Source organism: Pteronotus mesoamericanus, unplaced genomic scaffold, assembly GCF_021234165.1.
Source record: "Pteronotus mesoamericanus isolate MK-2021 breed Mesoamerican mustached bat unplaced genomic scaffold, CSHL_Meso_final scaffold_582, whole genome shotgun sequence".
NCBI lineage: Eukaryota > Metazoa > Chordata > Mammalia > Chiroptera > Mormoopidae > Pteronotus > Pteronotus mesoamericanus.
The window spans coordinates 2,676,784-2,696,187 of NW_026555323.1; the positions used below are offsets into that span (position 1 = coordinate 2,676,784).

General features: G+C 43.9%; 1 protein-coding gene across 1 annotated transcript; it reads right to left on the reverse strand.

The window, feature by feature from the left end:
• Window positions 1-10,411: 10,411 nt before the first annotated feature.
• On the reverse strand, window positions 10,412-11,966 carry MKRN3 (makorin ring finger protein 3). The gene is given in 2 exon segments (XM_054561894.1): window positions 10,412-10,480; window positions 10,482-11,966. Coding segments are annotated over 2 exon segments (1,554 nt in total).
• Between the last annotated feature and the right edge of the window lie 7,438 nt (window positions 11,967-19,404).

Here is a 19,404-nt window from a genome sequence, read left to right on the forward strand (position 1 = left end):
TTTGCGCGCCTCTCGTTTCATCGATGGCGGTGCCCTGGGCTAGGAGTGCCTGGGGCGCCCGCCCGCCCCTACAGTACTTGTAGCGGCGCCCGCGGACATTTTCCTGACCGGAGACAATGCTGCAGAGGCACTGGCCCTTAGGGTTCTTTTTTAAATTGCTGACACTATTACAGATGCCTCCCCATGTCCCCCGCCTTTGCCCACCTCCACCCAGCCCCCCATTTCCCTCTGGCCACTCCCCCACTGTCCCCCGTGTCTATGGGGTACGCGTATGTGTTCTTTGGCTAATCCTTCACCTTTCGCGCAGTCCCCCCACCCCAAAACCCGTTCCCCGTATCTGTGCCTCTGTTTCCATTTTGTTCGGCAGTTTATTTTGTTCATTAGGTTCCACATATAAGTGAGATCATATGGTACATGTCTCTCTCTGACTGGCAGTTTCACGCAGCATAATAACCTCCAGGCCCATCCATGCTGTTGCACAAGGTAAGATGGTCTTCTTTTTCACGTGCTATCCGGTTGTTTAAATGCACCACAGCTTTTTTATCCACTCAACTACTGATGGGCACTCGGGCTGTTACCGGAGCTTGGCTTTTGTAAATAACGCTGCTATCAAGATAGGGGGGTGCCAATACTACATCTGATAAGGGGTTAATTTCCAAAGTATATAAAGAACTTACACAACTCAACACCAGAAAGACAAACAATTCCACTAAAAAATGGACAAAGGAACTGAACAGACACTTCTCCAAAGAGGACATGGATATGTCCAATAGGCATATGAAAAGATGCTCAACTTCACTAATTATCAGAGAAACACAAAACTACGATGATATCTCACCTCATACCGGCCAGAATGGCCATCATTAATAAATCAACAAGTGCTGGTGAGGATGTGGGGGAAAGGGAACCCTCGTGCACTGTTGGTGGGGAGGCAGACCGGTGCAGCCACTGTGGAAAACAGTAGGGAGTTTACTCAAAAAATTAAAAATGGATCTGCCTTTTGACCTAGCGATCCCACTTCTGCGAATTTATTCTAAGAACCCTGGATCACCAATCCAAAGTCCTCTGGTTCTGAAAGCGTGTTCTGGCCGGGCAGGGTTTTGGGAAGTGATTACCGCCCTTCAGTGAGGAGGGGAGGTGCTCAGTTTGAACGGCCCTTATCATGCTAAGCGTGCGTTCATCCCTTCCTAGCCTGGGGTCATTCTGAAGCCTCCTGCAATACCTGCCCTGATCAAGTATCTTTAGGCCCCAGGGATTCCAGCAAGTGAGAGAATTGGGATGAGTGGCAGAGGAGGTGTCTGCAGGCAAGAGGTGCATTCAGCAAAATAACGTTCATCCTGTTATTCAAATCTTTCTTTATTGTTCTTTAAAATAAGTGGCTGTATAAGATGGGTTAAAAATATCTACCACCTTGTGGGTTACTGGATTTCCTCTATTAATTCTGTCACTTTGCTTTTGTATTTTCTGAAGGTATGTGATTTACATGAATACAAATTTAAAAATGAATTTAACTTCCTTATGCATCGAACTTTTCTCTACTAACACCTTTGTCTTAAACGTTTGATATAAACAAATCTAGAAAAATCTCTTGTTTTTTGTTAAGTGTTTAATTTCCAACATTACTGCTTACTTTCTACTTTTCTTGTGTGCTATATCCATTTTTCTCTTCCCGCTTACCTTTTTACAAATTTATTATATTTATTCTCATTTTCCCACTTTTTAATTATGATTTTTCGAAAACACATCTCTTTTGGAGAGGCGCAGAATATTGCTTACAAAACATGTGCACCCGAGTTACAGACTGAATCAACCGTAGGCAGTACCCAGCCGCGCCAGCAGCCCCGTGTCTGTATCAGTGGGGTCCTCGGAGTCAGCTCTGTTGCCATAGTGACCAGTGGTCTTGCTGGGTCCTCACGAGAATACACGGCATGTGGATGAGACTACGTAAACGATTGTTCTCGTTGCAGTCTAATCGGTCCTATCTTTTCATCTTTTCTTCACATAACCGACACTCACAGAGGAACCAGATGTACTCACTACCGACATTCAGTTTTTAGCTCTGCATCTATTTTATTTTACATGCATACACACACACACACACACACACATTTTTCTGTGCCTATGTTTATATATGTATGTGCATGTTATATGTTAAGACATATGTTCTTTTTTTAAGATTTTATTTATTTTTAGAGAGAAGGGAAGGCAGGGAGAAAGAGAGGGAGAGGCACATCAATGCATGGGTTCCTCTTGCGCACCCCCCCCCCCGCCCCGGCTGTGGCTCTTCAGCTGCCTGCAGCTCGGTTCTCTGAGGGGCTGCCCGGAGGTGCCGACGGTACTTACCTCTCAGGGTAGCTCAACGGATTAACTAAGGTAACACAGGCTGAGACAGAACTAGCTCCACGTGGCTGCTACTGTTATTGTCAAAAGGTCCGGAAAGGCATTTTTAACTATACAAATTTAAAAGAAAAAGTCATCCTATGTTGTTTCTGCAGGTTTTGGGGTTCGCATTTCCATTTGAAATTTCGCTGCACATGGAATTTATTCGGTGTGCAGTTGGATGTGTGGATCCCAAGTGTTAGTTTTCAAGGTGACTTCTGACTTTACTCAACGTGTTGTACTGACTAACCCGAGTTATTTTTGCGATAATCTTTATCATAAACTCAATTCCACAACTCAGCTCCCATGTGCACCTGTGTCCATTTATGGACCTTTTTATCACATTTTTGGTCTCTCAGATCAAACGCCACTCCCTCACTCTATAACATTGGCACACGATGCTAGGTCTTAAGATATGGTCGGGCTCAAAGACGGATTATTTTTCAATTCTAAAATATGCAGGTTCTACTGGCTTTTTTAATGTGAATTTCTACAACAGTTTTGTTTATCTATTTACTTTCGCTACATGTTTTCTATTTTTGCTTGTCTTAGTCTGTCAGGGCTGCTCTAACAGAATGCCACCAACTGGGGGTTTAAACAACGCACATTCACTTCCCAAAGTTTTGGAGGCGGGGCTCTGAGGTCAGGGGAGCCAGGGGTGTCAGCGTGGCCTCCTGCCAGCTGTGTCCTCAGGCGGTGAAGACAGAGGGGGCATCTCTCTCATGTCTCTCCTTATCAGGCTGTTCTCTGTGTCTATGAGCCTGGTTCTGTTTTGTTTATGTCCGAGGAGGCAAGAATATACAATAAGATATAGACAGTCTATTAAAAAAGTGATGCTGAGAGCCCTGGCTGATGCGGCTCAGTGGATTGCGCGCCATCCTGTGAACAGAGTCACTGGTTCTATTCCCAGTCAGGGCACATATCTGTGTTGCAGGTCAGTCCCTAGTAGGGGACACGCAAGAGGCAACCACACACTGATGTTTCTTTCCCTCTCCTTCTCCCTCCTTTCCCCTCTCGAAAAATAAATAAATAAAATCTTTAAAAAAATAAGTGGGGCTGAGAAAATTGGACAAATACATACAAAATCTCAAACTGGACCATCCTCTTATACCATATACAAGAATAAACTCAAAATAGATTAAAGGCTTAAAGGTAAGACTTAAAACGATAAAAATCCTAGAAGAAAGCGTAGGCAGTAAAATCTCTGACATTTCTCTTTGTAATATTTTTTTTTCTGATATATCTCCTCAGGCAAGGGAAACAAAAAAATAAACAAGTGGGACTACATCAAACTGAAACTAGCAAAGGAAACCATCTATGAAATGAGAAGACAACCTACTGAAAGGAAGATATTTGCTAGTGATATTTCCAATAGGGGGTTAATATCCAAAATCTATGAAGAACTCACAGAACTCAACACCAAAAATCCCCAAACAATCCACTTAAAAAATGGGCAGAGGACCTCAACAGACACTTCTCTGAAGAGGACATACAGATGACCAACAGACATATCAAAAGATGCTCAACATCACTAATCAATAGGGAAATGCATATTAAAACCACAATGAGATACCACCTCACACCTTTCAGAATGGCTGTCATCAACAAGACAAGAAAAAGGAAGTGGAGAAAAGGAAACCCTTGTCCGCTGTTAGAAGAACTGTAAATGGATGCAGCCACTATGAAGAACAATATGGAGGTTCCTCATAAAATTAAAACTATCATACGATCCAGCAGTTCCACTTCTGGGTAGCGACCTGAAGAAGACAATCAAAACACTAATTCGGCCGTGGCCGGGTGGCTCAGATGGCTGCAGGTTCAATCCCCAGTCGGGGTACCTTTGGGAAGCAAGGGATCGATGTTTCTCTCTCTAAGATCAGTGAACATACCCTCAGGTGAAAATTTAAAAAAATAAATAAATAAAACACTAATAAAAAAAATACACAGTTGACCCTAAATAACATGGGTTTTAACTATGTGAATCTACTTACATGTGGATTTTTTAAAATAAATGTACAGTTGGCCCTCCATAGCCTCAGGTTTCACATTCATGGATTCAACCAACTACAGATGGCATACAGTATCTTCTATCCGCTGCTAGAAATACACAGGTGTGGAGATATATCATTCTATACCATTCATATAAGGGACTTGCGCACCTACAGATCTCTGGTATCCAAAGGGGGTCCTGGAACCATTCCCCAGCAGATATCAAGGATGACTGAAGTTTTGGGTAATCAAAAGTTATACAAGTATTTTTGACTGCTTGAGGTGTTGGTACCCCTAAAGCTCCTATTAGGGTCCCCTGTATATAGCACCTCTATGTTCACTGCAGCATTATTTACAATAGTCAAGATGAAAACAACCTAAACATCCGCTGGTAGATGAAAGGATTCTTATATAGTGGAATACTACTCAGTCATAAAAAAATAATAAAATCTTGTCCTTGCAACAATACGGACGAAACTTGAGTGCATCTTGCTAGGTGAAATACGCCAGGCAAAGACAAATATTGTGTAATTTCACTTACATGTGGAATCTTTGGGAAAACAAAACAAGTGAACAAACAAAACAAGGTCAGACTCGTAGATACAGAGGAGAGATTGTTTGCCAGGAGAAAGAGGGTTGGGAGACGCCCAAATAAGTGAAGGGGATCAAAAGGCACAAAGTTCCAATTTCAAAGCAAGTCAGTCATGGATGTAATGGGGACGACAGCTGATAATATCATAGTAGCTCTGATGGGACAGTGTGAATGGACTTACTATGGCGATCACTGTGCACTGTATACAAATGTTGAACCATACTTTTATATACTTGAAACAAATATGGTATATCGATTATACTTCAATAAAATAGGAATATTTCATGTTTTTCTTTTTGCAGTTTTTTTTTCAGATTTTTAATTTTATTCCTATGCACTTTAAATTACTGTTTCCGTAACAAGTAGGTCTTCATTACATTTTCTACAAGATTGTTGTTTTATATGTAATTTTCTTATCACCTTACTAATTTTTGTTTTTTGAAGCTTTCCAGATAGTTTTAGATTTTCAACATGCAATACTGTATCATCTGCTTGTTGAAATGTTTATGTCTCATTTTTTGTTTTTGTATGCAATGCATCATCAAAATAATTTTAACTGTCAATAAAGAGATGGGATCTACTTGTCTGGGCCGGATCTGAGCAAGTATGATTACTCTCTTTTGATTTACTAAAAAGGATAACAATGCAGAGATATTTTTGTTCAGATTTCTTTCTAATATTTATTTTTATGTTTTTGCAACATAGCGCATAAAGTTGATCATGTGTGTGTGTACTGGTTATGCTTTGGTATAAATTACGTCCTACAGTGAAATATTATTAAGCCATAAAAAATGCAGGGCTCTCCCGCCATCTGTAAAACCATGAATGACCTTTGAGGCACTCTACCAAGTGAAATAAGTTAGAGAGCAAGAAGTACCGTACGACTGCATTCATACACGGAACCTACAAAACCAAACCCACAGAAACAGACAACAGGTCAGTGGCTTCCGGGGGTAGCCGGGGCAGATGCGGGAAGTGGGTGAAGATGACAAGAGAAAAACCCTGACGGGGCCTGAGTTAAACTGCATGGGTCAGAGTGTCTCAGAGGCAGAGACACAAGTAACTGAAGCTCACAGCTGCGGCCGGCGGACAGCAGATGGCTCCCAGCGCCCCCTGCGCGCTGGCGCTCCGGCTCCGCGGGCCGCCGGCCACCAGGCACCACTGCGTCCCGCGAGCGCTTTCCGGACTGCTCCGCACACTCAAAAGTAGGCGTATTTCTTCCTTACAGACTGTGAACTTCTCCTTTCACTTGTGATCAAATTCATACTTTATCTGCTTATTGACTTTTTTTCAAAGAAGCAGCTTTTATATTCCTGTTTTCTAATCCACTGATTTTTGCTTTAATCCTTGTTAATTATTTCTGATTGCATGTGTATGTTTGCATGTATGTTGTTTCTTTAACATTTACAGATTTGGGTACCTATTTTATTATGTAATTTGCTTTTCTTGACAATGGATGTTACATTAGTATTTAAAATTAGCTTTTCTCTGAGCACAAATTCAGCACTCTCCTATAGATCATGGTATGTATAATTTTAAATTACTCATTCTATCCTGCTAAATGATTCTGAATTCACTCTTCCATCAAATTATTTTTGAGAGGTACTTAAAGGCGTTTTCATGTGGGAGTGGCTCATTTTCTTGCATGCAGATTGGATAATGTTGCTTGTACTACTAATTTCTCAACTTCATTGACAGTTTCATCTTGATCCAACAGTTATTTTTTATTAGCGTCCATTCAACACTGGAAAATGGGATATGCTGTTATTTTCACGGCAAAAATTCTGACATGTACTAATTTGCTTTTCCTGCACTAGTGCCGGGTCATTTCCCAAACATCCCTTTGGCCACCCACATCCCAACTCTAGTCCACGCCAAGACTGTAGTTCAGCACCTGCTGTGGAAACAGACCATCCCCATGAGCTGTGTACACAAAGCGCAAAATAGAGCGGCAGACGGGCTTCGGTTATGAACTGGAAATGCTTCCCTTTACGCCACTGAAGTTCAGCAAATGGATTCAGTGACAAGTGAGGCAAACGTCCTAGAGGGGAAACGGGCACCAGGTCAAATTTTAGCATCTTTGTAAGTCTGTACATCCACCAACTTTAGACACAGGAAGCCGAGGCAAATCAGACTTGCTTTGTCACGTGGTTGGAACCAGACCTTCGGTACAAACGCGGGGGCTGAGCCCCGCAGTCCCTGCGGAGGAGGGGCCGCGCGCACACTCACTCGCGGAGCGGACCTTTGTGTGCGGAGGGCTCCTTTGTTCCCGGCTCCAGCCGGGCAGCCCAGCTGTCTTCAGGGGAAGGCCCTGGGGACATGCTGCCCAGTTTGGTCTCAGTGACGCCCCTGTTGTGTGACCTCTTTCTGAAGGAGCTGATCAGGGACAGGGAATGTCCTATTTTAAAATCTCGTATTTCTTATTTTACTCCTAGAGGCATCCATCACAAATACTATGTTTCTGTTGTTTACTACATCTCCAGGATTAGAAGAGCATTTTTAGTTTTACGTGCATGACTTTTGCTGAAAAAAATTACTTGGTCTCTCTGAAATTATGACCCTAAAGATCATGAGCCCCCACGCAATGAAAACAATCCTAAAGGAATAGTATTCCCTTCATTCAGGTACCAAAGGTTCCCAGAGAGCAAAACTGAGGGGACTATTAATTCCTGCGTAAACTCTGTTCAGGTCCGCTCCACCCAGACATCCCACTGTTATCCCGGCCGCTGTGAAAGTACCACGTGACTCAAGCTCCTTGCCCGATGACATGGGACCTTCACAACAACCCTGCAAGTAGGTGCCGCTGTACCCATTTCTCACATAAAGAAACTGAAATACAGAAAATTACACTGACTTTCTCCAGAGTGCGTGGCGGGTAAGAAGGCGAGTCAGGATCCTAATTACCCTTTCTCTGTTGCCCGAACATTTTATCTCCTTTGCTAACCGTGCCCCACCGAGCCTCCGGAACCTTATCGTCACTGTCCGGTGCGCGGTGCTATGGGAAGAAAAGCGGGCTGTTTCAGTGTTAGGCAGTGTCCACAGGACAGCGTTCAGGGCTCGCCGCGGTCAGTTTTAAACTCCTGCTTTGACAGCTTCGCCGCTGCTCGGAGCTCACGGAGCCCTTGGTATCAGAGTCGCCCCTGACCGGCTCCACCCAGTCCTGCGCTTGGGTGCTTTGGTCATCTAAGCCCTCTGGACCCTGGGTGTGTGGGACGACCTTGAGGATGGGCACCTGTCTGGAGGCATCCAAGGCCTCCTGGTGGGTGAATTCTTTACACAAGGGGAGTCAAGAGCGAAGGACTATGGCAATGACCCCAGAGAAAACCGGCTGAGGTACTTACCCACAGAATCGGGAATCAGGAAACAGGGCACAGGCAGTGTGAAAATACCAGGGGCTGCGGCACGTGCTGAGAAGGGGGCCAGGAACACGGAGCCTGGCAGCCCACAGACAACACCCCAAGGCTCCCATATCCCGCAGGAGCTCGTCTGGGTCTATCCCTCTGCTGAGCCATGCACGCGGGGGACCAGTGTCTGTGACCCGGACCTAGGCTGCATTCCACTCACTGTCCCACTAATTTATACCTATAGGCCACAGCGATATCAGCAGTAATTTCACCTCTCTACTTGATTTCCCTCATCAGGATGATGGGAAATCATCCTGATAATAAGCTGGCTCTGGGAATTAAATTCATGCTTTGCAGAGTGCCCGGTACATGGTCTAAACTCTGCAAATGCGTCCTTGGCCTGACAGTCAGTGGGCCTCCAGGGTATTTTCAGCTATCTCAGCTCAGAGAAGAGCATTCTTCAATTAATTCACACAGCATTTTATACAGGGTCATTAAATCCTTAAAATGGGGCAGTTCACCTCACAGTCTTTCCTTGTTCAGTTACCGAAAAGATGTATTAAAATTGTTCCCTCAGATTTTGTATTTTTCTATACTTATCAATTGTTTATTTGTGTACCTGATGCTACGTTATTAAAAGAATACAAAATTGGAATAGTTTTATCTTCCTGGTAAATTGCAACTTAATGTTTATGTGCCATCCTTATTTATCTCTAACAATGCATTTATCCTGACTATGCAGAGTCTGTAAGAAGTTGAAGTATCTTTGGATTAATTTTTTCAACCTATTACTTTTATTGTTTGTGTTCTTATATTTTAGATGTGTATTTTAAATAGCACAGAGTTTCATTTTAATTATAATCAAGACTCAAAAATATTTGACTTTCATTTTAAACCATTTTCATTTAACCTAGTTACGGTGTGTCTGTGTTATAAACTTTCTGCATCACTATTGTACTTCATTTTTGTTCCTTTCTAGATTTCAGGGGTTTTTGTCTTTCCATTCTTGTACTCTTATTAGTTTCAAAATTTTTATGATTCGTTTATAATGTTTTCCCCTACATGTTGAAAACTTTTGTCAAAAGCCCATTGTGGGGATTATCTAGAGATAACAGAAAATATTGAATACAAAACACTGTGTCCAGAACTGTGCTGCTATAAAGAATAGTGAGATAGTTCTACACACACATTTCTGTATTTATAACAGCAGAGTGAGCTATTAATGCCACCATGGAAATCACCAACATCCCGCTTAGTAAGTCCTTTAAGATCTGTGCCATATTCGGCCGGATCCACTTGAACAGCTTTTTTCATTAGATGCTAATCACTGTAGCGCGGAACAGAATTATCCATTCACCTCACACTCACACAAAAGTGAATTCTGTTAGCCTTGGACCTTTAGCTTCCAGTTCTGCCTTTATTTTATTACATACACAGTGTACTATATTACGATATATATGTATATCCTTTATATATGTTTTCATATAACTTTTATACTCATTTATACGCATGTGTATTTATATATAATTCTTAAATATATGCTTCCACATATAAATAATTTCACATCAAGTTAAGCAGGATGAAAACATGTAAACATATACACCTGGTTCTGGTCAAGTAAAACACAAAACGCACGAGGTCACCACAAGTTAAAAAGTGCACTTGAAAGGAATCGGGGAAGGAACAGACATGTAAACAGCAGAGACGAGCAGCTGCACGCACAAGGCCCCCCGAGGGTCCATTTCTTAAAGCTGTAGCAGCAAAAAGTTCCTCGTTCAGTTAAGCCTTCGCCCTTCACCCTGTCCCATTTACTCTTGAGGGGCTTCAAAATGAGTGTGGAAATCCTGTAAACACTAGACTAGAACTGAGTCAATCCTGTTGAAAACAGAGATGACAAAATAAACCATAAACTGACAGTAATAATGCATTTCACCAAACAACAACTTTAAAAACTTTTTGTGACTTTTGTGACACACCACACTCTTAGGGGGAGAGAAATGGGGATGGGCAAGAAAACAGATGGATGATCTATACAAATGGCTCCGACAGCTGCTGTACATGGTAGATGTGGCTATAAACAGAGAACAGGCAACGGCCGATGACAGCCTCAGCACACTACACCACATGCCACAGCGAAATGCCACAGACTCAAGCGGGTATATTTTCCCAGCCCCCCCACGGAGCAAGACCCACTGGGTCTCTGAGAAAAGCTCATTATCTCCCAGTGAAAGAAAACACTTAAACAACAACAGACTGGCCAGCCAAAGCGTGACAAGCTCTTTTTTACTGCTTTTAAAGAGCATGCTGCCCTCTCCCACCTGCTCAGGCTCCGAAGGTCGACTGCCGTGACCGCCGGGTGCCCCAGACCCCTGCCTCTCAGGCTCCTCCTCCTCCTCCTCCTCCTCCTCCTCCTCTCCCTGGCCCTCAGGGTCTGCATGCTTGTAAAGACAGGTCGCTCCAAATGGGCAGCAACCCCTGCCTGGAATATGATACCTGCAGGTCTTGGTGCTCAGTGTCTCCTTGTACTGCTGAATAAGTTTCTGCTTCTCTTCCTCCTCCTCCACCCAGAACTCACTGGGAACGACAATGTTGGAGGTGACCCTGCACTGTGGGCAGGATTTGATAAGCCTGTTCCTAAACTCTCTGGCAGTCCTCCACCTGCGGATGCACTTAAGACAGAAGGAGTGGTTGCAGTTGGACAGGATGCCAAAGCGGCAGTCACTGGGGTTGGCCTTCTCATAGATAACCTCCATGCAGATGCCACACACTTTGTCCTTGCTGCGCTGCACAGCAAACGAGAGCTCCATATCTCTTTCGTGCATTTCAATGCAGGCTCTTATGTGGTCTGCCCGCTGGTCAGCATCCACAGGGTGCAAGACCTGCCGCCCACAAAAGTCGCATATCTCTCCGTGGAGATATGCACAGCTCTCCCCACGAAAGCACTGCCCCATGGCAGCATCGCGGCAAAGCTGCATCCCAGTGCCCACAGCAACGTACTCCCACTGAGTCACCGAGCTCTGAGGAGGGGCCTCGGGGGCATAAACGGTCCCCCGGCCCCGGTAGGGTTGCCCAGGAACAAACTCAACGGCATCCGCCCAGCTTTCCGCGCCCGCCCAGCCTTCCGCACCCGCTCCCTGCGCAGCTTCCAGGCCTGCACCGTAGGTCTCGGCTTCAAAGAAGCCCCCTTCAGCAGCCGAGCCAATCACAGGCAAGTAGTGTGAGGACGCAGCAGGAGGGGCGCACGCCACTTCCTGAGGCAGGGGCTCGTCTTGCGCAGCCGCGCCGGGGCCCGGCTCTGCGGAGGCCCCAGCCGGCGACCCGCGGCCCTCCCTGGCCTCCTGCCGGCCCGAGAGGTCGTGGGAGTAGCGACAGTTCTCCCCCTCCTTGCACAGCCCATGCAGATAATACCTGCAGACGACTTGCTTTGTCCAGCTGCCGCTCTGCCGCGGACCCGGCAGCCAGCTGGGCCCGGCCCCGCCCCCGGAAGCATAGGCAGGCCTGAGACGTGACGTGCGGAAGGGGGCCGGGCCTCCAGCCGTAGAATGCCGGGAAACCGGGCGCGTCGGGTGGCCGGGCCCCGAGGCACCCTCACCTGCTCCCTGGGCACCTGTTGAGGCACCGGCTGCCTCGTGGGGTTCTGTGGGAGCTGCAGGCTCTTCCATTGCACCTTTTACACCCCAAAACGGTGCCAGAACCACCCCAGTGTCTCTTCCTTTCGGGCTCGAAGCCAGGAGCCGGCACGGTGCTCCTTACTGGGAGGTGCGCATCTTTTTTCATTCCGTGTTGCCCCTACTTCCTGTTACTAAGCGTTCCTACTTCCTTCTCCCGGCAGGCACGGCGGACACTTCCTGTGGGTGCACCGGCAGTTTTCAACCCGGTCCGCGAAATCCGTAAAATCCTGTCGTGGGAACACAGACCTCGTGCCTCCTTTGTTAGCGGCAGGCGGACTCTCTGCCTGTCCCCTGGCCTCTGCCGCCGCAGCCGCGCAGCATATGGGCTCGTCCGGAGGACGTAATCGCCACTCTTTGAGGTTTTAATTTAATCTCTGCTTTTCACGCAGACGCATTGCATTTGATTGCTCGTTCAGATGAATTTATCTGTTTTAAAAATCATTGAACCATAACCCTTATTCCCCCCGCACCATGTCGAAAAGATCACCTTGTTTCTGAAACCTCTCACGTGAATTTTATGAATTATTTTTTTGTTCATATTATGTCTGTGTGGGGCTTTTTTGGGGGGGGAGTTCCCATTATTGTTACTGATGGAAGCTTTAATCATTTTGTTTCATTGACAAGATTTCATCTGTACTTTATTTTCTGGAAATTCATAGGGGATTACGTTGAGAATGCTTTCTGTCAGCAAGGCATGAGCCGGGAGCACTTCAGACTTTTTGTGCCTTTATGGCGTTGCAGTTTATTGGGATTTCTGATGGTCCCCTTTGTCCACTGTGCAAAATCTGCAGGCTTTCAGTCCTGATTCTGGCTTAATAAGCCACTGTTCCCTGTGTGACCCAGGCTTTAATTTTCTCTGGCTGGTTTAAGTCGTGGAGTTCCTTTGTTTCCCTGGCTTTCTTCACCCGGGTTTGTGCTGCATTGTGGTAGGACAGCCGTTCACAACATATTCTTTACCATCAGCTCAAAAGTGGTGCTTTTTAATTTCCACCTGCGAGCTCTTTGTCATTTTGTAGATACATTTAATAAGTGTAGTGAAAATATTTTATAATCCTACGTTGCTAAGAGTACTAATCATGAATATATCCTGAATTTTATTATGTAGTTTTCTGAATATTTTTGACATTATCGTGTGTTTCCTCTTTATTCTCTTAATGTGATTATTTGCACTGATAGATTTTTAAAGATTTAACTTACCATTTTTCCGAGAATAAATCTGGTATGATTTATCATCATTATATATATTATCGGATGTTGTTTGCTAAAACAAGTTTTTTTAGAAGGAACTTTATATCCTAAATTTATATTTTAAAATGAGAGAAAGTCTGGTTATAGGGCATAAATCAGATTGAAGCAAATAATAAAGTTAGGAAATTAATTAAAGAAAAAACAAATCTGAAGGGGAGTGAATCAGACAAAATCCTTTGAAGTGGTTATTGAAATTTCTGGTGAAATTTGTCAGGAAAAAATGAATAAGGCACAAATAAATAGAAATTTAAAAAGTGGTATCACTACGGTAATATCAGGAACAAAGTTACATTATTAAATCTGAACTTTTATATGACGTGGTCATGTTTCTAAAAACACATTTATTAATAAAAATGACAGCAGAAATAAGGAACATATATACTGACATGTTGGATAAATTTTTAATTAAAAGCAATTCTTTAAATGAAAGCTTTTAAAGCATTTTGCCTGAAAAAAATAAAAAAATAAAAAGTCCTATATTGTTGCAAGTCCTTGCCAGTACAAAAAGGCAAGCAAAGAAAAGATGTTAAAGCTGGTAAGGAATTATTAATGGAAGACAGCCAAAAAATGAGAATAAGTTACTGATTAAACTGTTAGATTTACTAAGCCTATTTAACAAGGACATCAGCTAGCAGTGCAATATACAAGGTCAGTTGTATTTCCATACATCGTAACATTACAAAGGTATAATCAATGATATGAAAACATTTAAAATTCATAGCATTTATAACAACATTAAAAGTTAACCATCTGAGGAATTAAAACTAATTAAAGTTGTGAAACTTGAAATCATTTTTGCTTATTTGGTGCCTTCCCACCATTGATCTAGGAATTTTCCTTCTTTATATAGTTACCAAATTTTGTTTTGGAAATGACAGTTCTTCCAAAGCCTGACTTGCACTTTCTTACCTCTCCTAAATGCATTGGTTCATCGGTCTCCCTCTGACAACCTGTACGAGTTGCACAGAAAAAAAGATTTGGAGCACAGATACCAGGCTTATGCACCAGGCTTTTCACAGACTCACAAACAGTAAGAATCCTGAATAGAAACCTATTACTTGTTTAATAGTAATACAGTCCCAGAACTGTTTATATTAATTTGATCCATTTTTGAAAAATAAACCAGCACCATCCAGTAGGCGTTCTATGCAGATTGTGTATATATGTTGTTTAGTGCAATGGCCACTTAACTCCATGTGGATTTTGAGCAATTAAAATGTAGCCAGGGTGACTTAGGAACTGCGTGTGTATTTTTTTAAATTTCAGAGTTAATTTAAATGGCCACCTGTGACTAGTAGCTACTGTACTAGACAGCGAAGTTCCAGGGAATGTTTGCCCATCTGATTTCCTGAAACAGGAGGGAACAGAGAGTCCCTAACCTGCCCAAGGCTGTGCTGCTGTGACGGGGCACCGTTTCTTCTGCAGGCCCTGCCATGTGCTCCCCAACCTTGTTCGCATCCTGCTGCCTCACAGTGAACTGCACCAGCTATAGTCTTATAGTGACAAAATTGCACGTGCATTATCTGAAACTAAAATCCGATCTTCTGATTATAAATAGGGTATGAGATTGGATAACTAGAAATATCAGGCAGTGCATCTTGCGAGAAATAAGCCAGTATTTCCCATCCCAGTCAAATCATATTCTCAAAGAACTTTATCGTAGTCCATTTTCCTGTCCTGTTCCCCCCCCCCCCGCCCCGAGCACTGATGTTTTCACACAGTCTCCGAGAATACACATCTTGTCATTTCTCTAGCTATGGAGCTCAGTTGATTGTCCTTTTCCCCCAAAGCACTGTATGCCTCAGGGGCTGGGACTTTGCTGTGACAAATTTGTGTACACGCAGCAGCCTGCAGGGCTGCACAGGATTCCTGGCTGGTCGGCATTTGGGCGTCTGATTGGAAGGAAGGGAAGCAGCATTCTGCCTGAGCAGGCCGCGCTAGGCCCTCAGGTCACCAGGGAGCAGAGTGACAGTGTGGGAGGTGCTTTACAGGAAAGCAAGGTGGACACGGTCCAGACAGTCTCTGAAGCTTGAGGGACCAGTTCAGAAGTGGACTGGAGGGAAGGGTAGAAAACAACATTTTTTTTTTAGAGAGGGGAAAGAAGAGAGAAAGAGAGGGAGAGAAGCATCAATGTGTGGTTGCCTCTCGTGCGCCCCCTACTGGGGGACCTGGCCTGCAACCCAGGCATGTGCCCTGACTGGGAATCGAACCGGTGACCCTTTGGTTCACAGTCCAGCACTCAGTCCACTGAGTCACACCAACCAGGGCAAAAAACAACAGTCGTTTATGCAAAAGAGCTCAGGCCTCCTGGGCTGAGCCCCACATGGCTGATAGGTCTGTGTTCAAAGAATACGCACTATCTCAGAGCAACTTCCTCCAGCAAACACACCTGCTTCAGGTCCAGCGTTTAGGTGTGTCCGTGGGTTTGGGGAGTGGAGTTGGTGGGAGGGGGGATTAAAGGCAAGTATCTAAAGTCAGGCATCAAGGGTTCAAATTATGAATCCAAGAATTCATCTTCGGCAGCTGAATCACATTCTTTTACTTTGTCTGGAAAACAATAGGAATAATAATAATAATAGTAATCATGCAGGAGTAATAATAATCACAGTTTGCTGTGAGTATTAAATGAAAGAATTGTTTTTAAAAAAGATTTTATTTTTAGAGAGAGGGGAAAGGAGGGAGAAAGAGAGGAAGGGAAACATCTGGGCATCTGGCCCACAACCCAGGCATGTGCCCTGACTGGGAATCAAATTGGAAACTCTTTTGTCCACAGGCTGGCACTCAATCCACTGAGCCACACCAGCCAGGGCTAAATGAGAGAATTCTTAAAAATGAGTGCACCAGTGCCTGTTACATGGGACAGTCTGAGATCTCCATGGATGTCTTTTGTATTTTAGAGTCATCCCAAGAATCCTGTGAACAAGTCACTGTCCATGGCCTCCATTTTTGGCTGCCTGCGTGTAACAGTAATATGTCCACAGATCCTTGGACGTTCGGGGCATAGAGGTGGTGCTGAGCCAATACTAATTTTCTCATGCTGGTGGACCAACAGACTTTTATTTTGAAACTTACAGATGCAGTTGTCTCTGACTCATCCCTAAATCCATGTTCACCAAGTTGAACACATTAGTTACGTGCAGCATTGTGTACATCAATTATGCCGCAGTAAAGCTGGGAAAAATAAGTTGAGCTTTAAAATCAGATGAAATAAAATTATCTTTAAAAAAAAAGAAAGGTCAGTGATAGGTATGTCTGTGCAGTATTTTTTTCCCCCTTGCCACTTGTGATTGCTGTGAAGTTCTGCATAGAACAGACTATTAGCTCAACCTGGGAGAGGCGGGCTGTTTCGAGGAACCCATGTCTGATACAAGAAGGTTACTCAAAAAATGCTTTTTTTAAATTTGATATTTCAGTATGGATATTAACAAAAAGTGTCACTGCCCTGGCCCAGTGGTGCAGTTGGTTGGAGCATCATCTCGTGCACCAGAAGCATTGTGGGTTTGATTCCTGCTTAGGACACGTGCCTAGGCTGTGGGTTCGATCCCCGGTCAGGGTGTAAAAGAGGCAACTGATCCATGTTTCTCTCACGCATCTATGTTTCTTTCTCTCTTCCTCTCTCTTCCTTCCTCCCTCTAAAACCAATAAACATATCCTCTGGTGAGGGTTTTTTTTTTTTTTTTTTTTAGAGTGTAACTGCTGCTTAAGCCACTCAGTAGCATCATAAACATTGCTCTGGTGATAAGGATTACACTGAATGATCTATGTTGTAATTAAATACTGAAAATTTCAAGAAATCTTCCACAAGCTTTTCCACAAGTGACAAAAATTGAGCTGTGTGTATACTTTAGTGTGTTTAGCAGAATTTTGTCATATTCCTGTTAATATGGTTCACCCAAGTTTTCTCAAACATACCTAAATTTTAATTTCTAGCTATATGAAATAGCTTATATAAGGCTAATATTTCTATCTGAAAAATAGGAGGCAGTGGGTAAATATGTGAAGCCAATGCTTGGAGGACTTGGCGAACAGCTAATTACAGAGAATGCTCAAAGGGCGGAACCCAGCAGAGAGCATGAATTAACCTAAATGACCTATGCTTATAGAAAAATCACAAAGAAAGTTAGAAAATCGTTTCAGGTGAACAATGAAAATATAAAATATTAAAACATTTAAGGTGCACCTAAAGCCATGCATAGAGGCAAAATTTATAGCCTTAAATACAGGGTCTGGCAGAAAGAACGCCTGCTTGAGTGTGGTTGGTAGGGTAGTAATATGAGTGTAATAATTTATAGTTTCAATTAGAATATTTCACCTGACATGTCCTATGGCGTGCTCGAGTGTGATATTGTTATATTACAGAATGACATGCTTATGATTTTGTAATAAAAAGGGGGCATTATTTGTGACAGACCCTGTCCATTAATAAGGAAGGAAGAAGCTTTGTTTCTAGAAGGGAGAAAAAACAAAGGCGAAAGGAAGAGATGGGGGAGACTGTCACAGTAGTGCTGGAGTCCCACTGCCCCTGTGCCTTTAGGGAGAGGACACAGGCACCGCGTCACAGGTGCACACAGACCTGCCCGCTATGGCCGTGGGGGAAAGAGGCAGCATTAATCTGGATTTTGGATTCTTAGAGAAGAAGTGACTTTCATTTCTAAAAATACAAAAATACTCGCCCTGGCCACGTCACTCAGTGGGTTGGAGCATCATCCCATACGCCAAAAGGCTGCAGGTTCGAATCCCAGCCAGGGCACATACTTGGGTTGCACGTTGGATCCTCGGTTGGAGCACATATGGGAGGCAACTGATCGATATTTCTCTCTCATATTTCTCTCTCTCCCCCCCTTCCCTCTCCTTCCCCTTTGTCTAAAATTTTAAAAAAATTTCCTTGGGTGAGGATGTAAAAACAAATAAAAATTTAAATATAAAAATACTCATATAATTTGCCATGTTCCTTGCTGTGTTCCTTTTCCCCTCCAAATGTTTAAGAAGTAATTGAAGAGAATTGTGAACCGTCACACACAAGTGCCCAGTCTCCCACGGAGAGCAGGAGAAAGCATGTTAATATTTCTGACCCCAACAAAGCAGGAGGTGGTCGATTGAATAAGGAGAGGGGGAAATCCAGTAAGGTTTAGAAATTTTGCTACACAGTTAATATTACTGGCTTAATTGGTGTATATAAAAACACTGCATCCATCATATCTAGTCCCTGCAAACACCCTGGATACTTAGGCCAATTTACAACACGTGGAAGTAAAAGATGTCTCAGTAATTTCAAAGGATGGGAATAATTCAGAAAATATTCTCTGACCCCAAACCAGAATTTAGCCAGAAACCAATAACAAGATCTACCTAGAAATTATTTCTGAATTAGAGCATTAACAAGTATATCTCTAAATAATCCACAGGTCAAAGAAAAAAATCAAGTCAGAGGATATCATGCTTCGATTAATGAAGGTGCTTATATAAAAGTTTGTGTGTTGGTGGAAAGCAATACTTCGTAGAGCAAATTTGGTAGCTTGAAATGAGTGGGTTAGAAAATGAAAAAGTCTGATTATTTCTGATACAATCACTCGGTTCTGGTAATTACCAAAAAAGACAACAGTTTTTTCGATCCTTACCTGAGGATATGTTGATTGATTGACTGATTGATTGATTGAGAGAGAGAGATATCGAATGTGCCAGACCGAGGATTGAAATTTACAACCCAAATGTGCGCCCTGGCGGGAGCTGAACCTTTTTGGTTTACGGTGGGGCGTCCCCAACTGCCAGCCAAGGACCGGTATCGGTCTGTGGCCTGCCAGGAGCCGGGCCACGAGGGATGCTGCCCGAGCTCCACCTCCTGTCTCCGCTCCCCTCTCCCGCTCCCCTCCGCACCCTCGTCCCCACCTCCCGCGACCCTCTGCCACACACCCCTGCCACCCTCTGCCTCCCTCCGTCCTCCTCGCCCTCCAGCTCGGCCCCCGGTAGGAGGTGAGCGGCGGCCAGCCAGTGAAGCTCGCCCGAGCCGCGCCTTTGCACCGCCCCTCACCGGCCGTTCATGGAAGAACCGGTCCCCGGTGCCAGAAAGGCTGAGGACCGCTGGTGTAGGGGATGATGCTTCCACCAACTTTGCAGCTCAGCCAGGACAAGACAGCACACTTAACCGAAAGAAAATTTATGGAAGGACTGGGGGAAAAAACGG